The following is a 9201-nucleotide window of genomic DNA, read 5'->3' on the forward strand; positions in this document are numbered from 1 at the left end:
AAACATGCCATGCTATTGCTTAAGTTGAAACATTTAAACAATATTTTCAATAAAACAAAAAGAGGAATACATCAGGAATATTTCAAAATAACACAAATTAAAACGATACGCCCCTCTTGGCTTGGATATATTCAATTTTGCATTTAATTAACTTTACTAGTTTATAAAGTACAACAGTAAAACTAGTGAGTATAAACACCCTTAAACCTAGTGACCACGAATATGAATTAAATTCAGAAAGCGATAATATTCGGCTCACCGAATATGTGAGTGAACAGTAACAGATCTAGTTGTTTGTTGAATCAGTCAGTAAACACATCGTTGTGAAACCAACAATATTCAAGGCAATGTCATATAATTAACACGAGTACATAAAAAAATGACTCTTCAAGAGTCTCCAACTCCCTAGGCCAGAATATAGTGCAAAGGTCCATATTTTTAGCTTGATAACATTGTAAACATTAACATCGAAACGCCGCTCTATCCAATAAACAAGACGTTGTTATCCGTATGCTTCATAGTGACTCAATAACACCTGAAATGCCAATCAAACAATCGATAAAACCCATAGGGTTGTAGTAACCTATTGTACCTTCCAGAACTCTGTCCCATGCTTGTCGTAAGAGGCGTCTAACGGGATCGGGTGGTCAGGCTCGCTGACTCGGTTGACACATGTCATCGGTTCCAAATTGCGCAGATCTATGCTCATGCTGTTGATCACTGGATTGTCTGGTCGAGACTCGATTATTTACAGACCGCCGCCATATAGCTGGAATATTGCTGAGTGCGGCGTAAAACTAAACTCACTCACTCCAGAACTCTGTCCCCTCACCGATAGTCTGTCGTACAGACCCTGAAGCAAATATATCCAAGAAAGCCCACACAAGTCTAGAAAATGTGGCAAGTCTAGATTTCCTCAGCTTCAGAAAATGAAGAAAGTCTCAGGGCTCCTTTTCATTATATTTTTTTTACTATGAACTTTTTTCAGTAAATTATGTTCATTTCAGAGACTAGTTGTTAGTCTACCTCACCGACTACACGATGTATTACCAGTGTATGAAATAAGGTCCGTCCGACCGACCGAGACGGTCTAGATTTCTGACGGACGGTCTAAATTTACAGCTAGCCAGCCCGATGGTCTGGTAAATGTTTTAAATGTTCCATACATCTGAGTAAATTCACCATATTTGGTCTGGTTAAATCCATTTTGGGCTGGTAACATTTTTGCAGTTACCGGCCCTGATGTCTGGCTGGACTTTTGGCTTATTACATACACTGGCATTACACTTGAAACGCTACCGCTGTTACACAATGAGTAAAACTGCAATATAAGGGACCGGTGTGTGTGTGTACACAAAACTATGCTTAAAATTATGCTTAGAAATTATGGGTAGGGGAGGGGGGTCATTGATTTTGTACATAACATGCAGGGGGGTCACTTATTTTGTACATACATTTTAGGGGGGTCATTCACATTGTACAAGCTTCTCCATAAAAATCATCATCACCCCCCAACCCCTTAGCCATAAATAATGAACGGTCACAAACTGGATTAATTCGTCACTTACTTACCCGCTTATGATTATCTTGATTTGATCTCAGACATCTTGCCACTTCATATTTCAGTACATTCACAACAATTTCTGTAATATCGATGTCGGGCGCTATGTCAGGGGCGAATGCAGCTTTTTTAGAAGGGGGTGGGTGGGGTGCACACTCAGTTTCACGAGAGTTTCAATGGCCATTTAATATACTTTCAGGACAAAAGGGGGTAGTGCGCACCCCCCTCTCGATCCACCTATGCTATATGGTGGTCACTTTAGAGTGTGTATCACATTGTCGCTGAATCGCTGTACATGAATAATAATGAAGCCGTACTTTATCTTCCAACCCAAGTGAATGATGCGATATATCCGTTCATTACCATCTACTATATGTCATCTGGTAGAGAGGGGCTGCTAGGAAAGGGTTGGGGAGAGGGTTTGGTTTAGCGGAGTTAGTTGAGAGGGGTTGGTAGAAAGGGGCTGCTAGAAAAGAGTTGGTGGAGAGGGTTTGGTTGAGAAGGGTTGGTAGAGAGGGGTTGGTAGATAGGGGCTGGTAGAGAAGGGTAGGTAGAGAGGGGCTGGTAGAGAGGGGTTGGTAGAGAGGGGCTGGTAGAGAGGGGTTGGTAGAGAGGGGTTGGTAGAGAGGGGTTGGTAGATAGGGGCTGGTAGAGAAGGGTTGGTAGAGAGGGGCTGGTAGAGAGGGGTTGGTAGAGAGGGGTTGGTTGGTAGAGAAGGGCTGGTAGAGAGGGGCTGGTAGAGAGGGGCTGGTAGAGAGTGGCTGGTAGAGAGGGTTGGTAGAGAGGGTTGAGAGAAGGGTTGGTAGAGAGGGCTGGTAGAGAGGGGGTAGAGAGAGAGAGGGCTGGTAGAGGGGTTGGTAGAGAGGGGCTGGTAGAGAGGGGCTGGTAGAGAGAGGGTTGGTAGAGAGGGGCTGGTAGAGAGGGGTTGGTAGAGAGCAGAGAGGGTGGAAAGAGTTGGTTCGTAGAGAGGGTTGGCAGTGAATTCGTAGACGTTGGTAGAGAATGATGAAGAGTGGCTGGTAGAGAGAGAGGGGTCACAGAGGGGGCAATATTTTCGTATCACTGAAAGATAAAAATACAACACAAACCCTATATATACAAATACATGTAAAACAAGTCTAGCATGCAGGGCATGGTAGAGAGGGGTTGGTAGAGAGCAGGTCTGGTAGAGAGGGGTTTGGTGAAAAAAGATAGCTCTAAGTAATATTCCCATAGAGAAGGGCTGGTAGAGATTGGGGCTGGTAGAGATCGCGTGAATTTTGAAATGTTACATGTTTCAACCCACTGGCGTTTAGAGAGTGGCTGGTAGAGAGGGTTGGTAGAGAGTAACTTTGGTAGAGAAAGGGACTGGTGGCAGAGAACAGAGAGGTTGGTAGAGGGGGGTTTCAGTAGATTCTCTAAGAAGGGTCTGATCTTCATGAATTCGCCTGATACCAACACCACTCAAATAATATTTGATAAAATGCGCGATTATTCACAAGGAAATAAGCCAAACTATCTTGTGTATTTCGTGACATCTACTTATTTTACTCCGTTAATTATATCACTGTAACTCATTGTTATGTACTTTGACTTGCTTTTTTAACTCAATTATTGGAAGCGAATTGCACGGGGTATATTTTACGTTTGCGCCGCCAGTACGCCCTCTTTCGGTAAAGAAACGAAGGAAGGTAACCCCCATATCACTATCGGAACATCGCTCGACAACCTTGTTCTCCTTCGGAAAGACCGCCAAAGTTGATTTCTACGTAACTGCCCGAGATTATCCGATCTCTTAAACTTTGGACAGAGTTATCTATCTTGATCCAAAATGTCTACCGATGAAAATTCAGCTACGAGTTCTCAGTCTCAACCGGGATCTGGGGCCCCTCCGCCGGAGGTTAAAACGGCAGGAATTCCGCTAAGTGATTTTGTACTTCAACTGGAAGATTATGCGCCAACTGTAAGATATAATTGTATCTTATAATAATTGCGGTAGACTGTTTTCGCCTGATCAAATAGCCGGTCCCCGTGATATGTTTAACTAACATTTCAAAATAAACCTCTGGTTTATGCAACTTCGATAAAGTGCAATGTCTCATCACCATGACCCTCGGAACATTGCCAAGAGTTTGAAATATACAACATTCATTCCTCATATTTGGCTATTTGATATTTCATGTCGACTTTTTTTCAACGCGCAACTGTCATAATGGACGTTGACTGAATGAGATTTAAAGATTCACTGTGGTATGTGAGAACACATGCAGATTATGACAAGTTGAACTGATTGATTGCAGTCTACACATGAACTGTTTTCTATGTAATTGAATCACCTTTTAATCAGTAAATGGTTTTGTGTAGCATTCACAGCATTGAGTTTCATGCCTTAGCATGCAAAGTTAAAGTATACAGTACAGATAACATCTTGTATGTAGATTGTTGTCACTAGTAAAGTTGTGGCTTGTACAGGAGTATTTTTTCATCCTGAGACTTAGATAATGGTGTGACATATTATTTGTGTATAGTTATTATAATAAACTGAGTAGAGGACAGGTTGTACATAGTACTCACATACAAAAACCCTGTTTATCTTGGGCACTCCACGTGAAATACCATGTCTTAAGATCTATGTATTATTTTAATCATGCCTTTAGAATGTCTGGTTTTGACTGTTATATGTCAGTATTATGTATTGGTGATAAAAATTTCAGAACATATAAATTATATTTAAACCAATATCCAGCAACAAGAATTAAATAGGTATGTAAATATTCTCTGAGTGCTTAGGTATTATCCTGGATGTTATCATTATTGTAAATAGATACAGTGATTTTGGTCAGAGTTGCAGCTAGAAGAACCTGATATTGTACAATAACCATATCAGATTGTTTCTTCTGATCATTATATCATATTCTATTTATGTGTTATTGTGAAGTTTTTAAGGGAATCACACATAGATATGAGATAGAAATATGTGTACAGTGGACTTCCTGTTTACAAGAAAATACGCTGGTGATCATTCAGTGTGCGTGATAAAACCTAATGTCCAGCATAACCGAAAATACAATTGACATATTAAATCATGTTTAGTGATGTTTGATCACAATTTCTCATTTTGATTAAGAAAGGTTGTTATGATCTGTTTGTTCACTTGTTGGGATTAAATGTATGCTTGCTGCTAATAATACGTATTCGCCCACATTCTACATCCCCAAAACATGCTGACAAAATATCTTGTGCATGTATTCAGTTTCATGCTTGAACACGCTTCCACTGTAATGCAAACTTTCCACTATTAATGCAAACTTGATCTGAGTTATAATTGGTATAGTTTTATTCTTTGTTCTCTTTCAGTAGTTCTACAAGTGCATTTCATTTCTGTCATATTAAGAGAATCTCACCCTCATAAATTTCGGGATTGAACATGTCAACAGGAGTCATACAACTCTGAGACTTTTCAAAAACTTTTGTCGATACACAAAGACTCAAACTGTAGTCAAAGGTTAGAGTCTCTATTTTCATCCCAAGTTTTTAAAATTAAATTTGTTCAGTTTGTAAACCTATATAATTGTGTTGAGGGTTGAAGGACAGCTAACCATCCTCTGTGGTTAAGAGGTATATGATGATGTTTGATTGTGACATCACTGCAAGCAATGACTTTATATCGATCTGGAAGTGGAATGGTTTGCGCTGCAAACAGATCTCACTCAAGAGTCATCTCGTGTAGAAGCATTACTGAATGATAGAACATGCTTAATGAAGGCATGATTAATGAAACACACTTTGTAGACATTTTGGTACTGATAGACACATTGACGAAACCCATGAGGACAGAATGGTAATAGCTCTAACAGGCTATGAGGATTTGTATCATATAATTTAGGATGATTCAGGAATTCAATACTAACTTGATCAAAAATAAGCATGATAAGGGAGGCAACTTTGCACAGTGATTTGTGGCACCTCAGACTACCCTGCATACTGGGCTCCAACTCCAACCGACTGGTTGTGAAGTTGGTTGTTAATAAACATGCTAGACTGATGCATATTTGTGATTTAGATATTCAGAAAAATATCTGTCATGTTATTAAATATGTTTATGGAGATAATCATTTGGTACCAGTTAAAACTCATATCAATATTTATCATCACTATGGATAGCTGTAAGTTTTGGTTTAGTATATTAACAAAAGCTAGTAGATGTTGTCCAAACAAAAAGTCAAATCGACTTTGGGTTGATCATGTTTCAGAACAGACTGACCAGTCAGCTGTAGACACTGCAGCATGCTGTACACAGTTGTCTCGGGTGGTGGGGTAGCCTAGTGGTTAGAGCATTCACTCATCATTCTGAAGACCGGGTTCGATTCCCCACATGGGTATAATGTGTGAAGCCCACTTCTGGTTTCCCCCGCTGTGATATTGCTGGAATATTGCTAAAAGCGGCATAAAGCTAAACTCACTTGTACTCACTGATAGTTGTCTCCCTTATATATATTTATGAGTTCAATCGTTGGTTCATTTGTGTTTCATGTCATTACTTCGTTGTTGGTCATTTGCTTTCAGATACCAGACTCTGTTACCGGGTTCTATCTAGGCAGAGCAGGTTTTGAGGCATCAGATCCACGGATGTGAGTACTCAGTGGACATCAAAAATTGTTTACATGTCAAGGGGATTCTGGTTGGTTGTACCCAGCAACCTAGACTATTTGTCAGAGGTGACTAGGTGAACTGGGTTGTCCCTGACGACATGGGTCATTGGTGACTGTATGAATCACTAGATTGTCTGGTCCAGACTCCATGATTTACAGGCCAATGTCACAGAGAATGAATCTTCTGCAACAAATGCTTGTCTCTCTGCTAGGTTGGTTAACCATGTTTATAGACTGTTATCATATAGCTGGAACATTGCTGACTCCATAAGTCCATCAAAGTGAAATCAAACAGACACTGGCAGTTGTGTCAGGATGTTTTCAGTTTTTCATTTGACAAATTTGAATGACTTCACTTTGATGGATTAGAAAAACGCAAAAGATACAAATACACGCTAACAATAAGAAACTGTTCCTAATCAGGGATTGGGAAAGGCAGGAGCCATGGGCCATTTTGCACATTAGAATAAAAAAATGGCCAAATAAAATTTTGAGGTTTACTATTGATACATGGGCAGTGGCATATTCTAAATTCAGAAAATGGCTGATAATCCTGAAAATGACCCATTGTCGAAGTTCTCTATCCCAATCCCTGCTGATTTAGATAAATGTTGTCTCTGTCCGTGTCAGCATGTACACTGCAAGCATCTCTGAACATATAAGAGAAAAGTAATATTTTGAACAATTATGGGTTACTGTAAAGTTGTAATAACATCTATGCTAACTGTTGAAATAACTTGTACATGCCCCATGGAAACCTTGTCTTGTAAATCCGGGTTAGAATTGGTCTTCATCAACCCATGCTTGTCGCTAAAGAGGCGACTAACTTGATCAGGTGGGCAGTTGACTTTGTTGACAAATGTCATTGTATCCCAATTGTATAGATCAATGGGGCAGTGGGGTAGCCTAGTGGTTAAAGCATTGGCTCGTCACGCCAAGACCCAGGTTCGAATCCCCACATGGGTACAATGTGTGAAGCCCATTTTGGTGTCCCCTGCCGTGATGTTGCTGGAATATTGCTAAAAGCAGCGTAAAACCAAACTCAGTCAGTCAGTATAGATCAATGCTTATGATGTTGATCACTGGATTGTCTTGTCCAGATGCAGTTATTTACAGACTGCAGGCTTATGGATGGAACGTTACTGCTTGTGGTGATATACAACAAACAAACAATCAAACTAAAAGAAATCCACTTGTCCTGATGTATAAACATAGAGATTCCTTCCCTTTTGTTCCAGAATTCGCCTCATCTCATTGGCTGCACAGAAGTTCATCTCTGACATCGCGAATGATGCTCTACAACACTGCAAGATGCGGGCTTCAGGCCAGAGTTCGAAGAAACAAGGGAAGGTGCGTCACTTGTCTCCTCTCTCTTTGATTATGCTGTGATCCCATATATAATGCTGGACTAAACTCCTGTACATTAGGATGAAGGTGGCTCAGATGTCTGAAATATAGGCTTGCTTCCTTTATAAGGGTGCAAGGATCATATGATCATGGGGGAAAATATCAGATTCATCCAAATGTTGATTTATCAGCCTCAAACCAATATTGATAGGTTTCATCAAGTTTGTAAATGCTAAATATTTGAGTCACTTTGGGCTATCCAGTGTGTAAATCTGACACTGCAATATCACTGAAATACTATTCTGAGCAGCATTATGATTTATCTGTATACTGATTACAGAATGTTGCCTTTTATGGTGATTGCCCTTGTGACAACAATTTTCATTTTCTTCACAGGACAAGAAGCATATTTTGACAATGGAAGACCTGACACCTGCACTTTCAGAGTATGGTATTAATGTAAAGAAGCCATGTTACTTCTACTGAAGACCAACAGCCACACTCATGCTTGGTGTCGTTCTGTCATTGCTCGGGGAACTTTCTGAAATGTTTCGGGTTCTTCCAGGTGCTGATCAATTTACTAACAGGGATCTTTAAGAAACTAACTTGGTGAATCTAAGTTACTCTTTTAGAGTAATTTGAAAGAAGATTTTTATTTCAAACTAATTTATAATACTGATGATACCTTACTTTGAAGATAATTTTTAGAGGTAATATGAGTACCAGCATTGTGTACTTGTTTGAATCCAGATGGTAAGGAGTTATGATTCATGAAGTGGATAACTGACAGTTTAAACAGTGAATTAGGTCTCTGTATTAACCTGGACAGATTGTATATATTAAGGGTTTGGTGCCATCATATGTTAAGTGACATACGAGTATCCACTAGTCTATGTTCAGGGAAATACCATTGCATCATCCACGGTACATATTCAGCTGGGGCTATACCATCCTCGAAAATCTCCAGGGTATACGTTCCGATAAATCTCCACTAGTACCCTGGATGCATCTACGGCTCGGCCTGATAATTGTATTACCTCCCTTTGCTGTGTTTTTATCCAATAAGGTGTTTACGCTGGGAAATTGAGCGTACCAATCACAAGGCTATCATCATAACTCACTTCCCTATATCTCTGTCACATAGCTAGCAAACCTTCGCGGCTACGGCCGCCATCTTTGTTGACACTGGCAAGCTCAGTTGTAACGGTTTATCTGATTGGCTACAGTGAGAAGGCAGAGCCAGCAAAGGGAGGTAATACAATTATCGAGCCGAGCCGTACATGCATTCAGGTAGTGGAGATTTATTGGAATGTATACCCTGGAGATTATCGAGGATGGGACTATACACAGGAACTGGGAATCTAAGCCATAGTATTTATTGGGCCATATTTCTGTTACTATCATGTCATCTTGCATGTTAAACTTCTCAAAAATAGTTTAGAAGCACTGGATTCTTTCATATGACTACCATGACATATCAACTTTAGTAATATGAAACAATTGGGCACTTGTAAACTTTATTTGGAGTAGTTTAGTCCATGCTGGTTCTTAACTAGTTGCTCTTGTAAAATGTAACATCATGATGGTTGTATCTTTGTTTCCATGGTAACTGTTACTGTGGCAACTGGATACACATTAGTCGTAAGTTCATCTGTCATGTGG

General features: G+C 40.0%; 1 protein-coding gene across 1 annotated transcript; it reads left to right on the plus strand.

Moving 5' to 3' along the window:
• Positions 1-3239: 3239 nt before the first annotated feature.
• LOC124267810 (transcription initiation factor TFIID subunit 10-like) lies at positions 3240-9201 on the plus strand. The gene is made up of 4 exons (XM_046702799.1): positions 3240-3503; positions 6107-6171; positions 7431-7542; positions 7936-9201. The coding sequence occupies exons 1-4, from the start codon at positions 3372-3374 to the stop codon at positions 8023-8025; spliced, it is 399 nt and encodes a 132-aa protein (XP_046558755.1). The 5' UTR covers positions 3240-3371; the 3' UTR covers positions 8026-9201.

This window comes from Haliotis rubra, unplaced genomic scaffold (assembly GCF_003918875.1).
Source record: "Haliotis rubra isolate DU_JTF1 unplaced genomic scaffold, ASM391887v1 Scf134, whole genome shotgun sequence".
Taxonomy (NCBI): Eukaryota; Metazoa; Mollusca; class Gastropoda; order Lepetellida; family Haliotidae; genus Haliotis; species Haliotis rubra.

What these genes read in the sequence shown, in the direction of transcription:
- LOC124267810 (XM_046702799.1), top strand. Translation starts at nt 3,372, where the DNA reads ATGTCTACCGATGAAAATTCAGCTACGAGTTCTCAGTCTCAACCGGGA. An exon ending in TGGAAGATTATGCGCCAACT is followed by an intron (nt 3,504 to 6,106) that starts GTAAGATATAAT and finishes ATTTGCTTTCAG; the next exon opens with ATACCAGACTCTGTTACCGG. An exon ending in GTTCGAAGAAACAAGGGAAG is followed by an intron (nt 7,543 to 7,935) that starts GTGCGTCACTTG and finishes TTTTCTTCACAG; the next exon opens with GACAAGAAGCATATTTTGAC.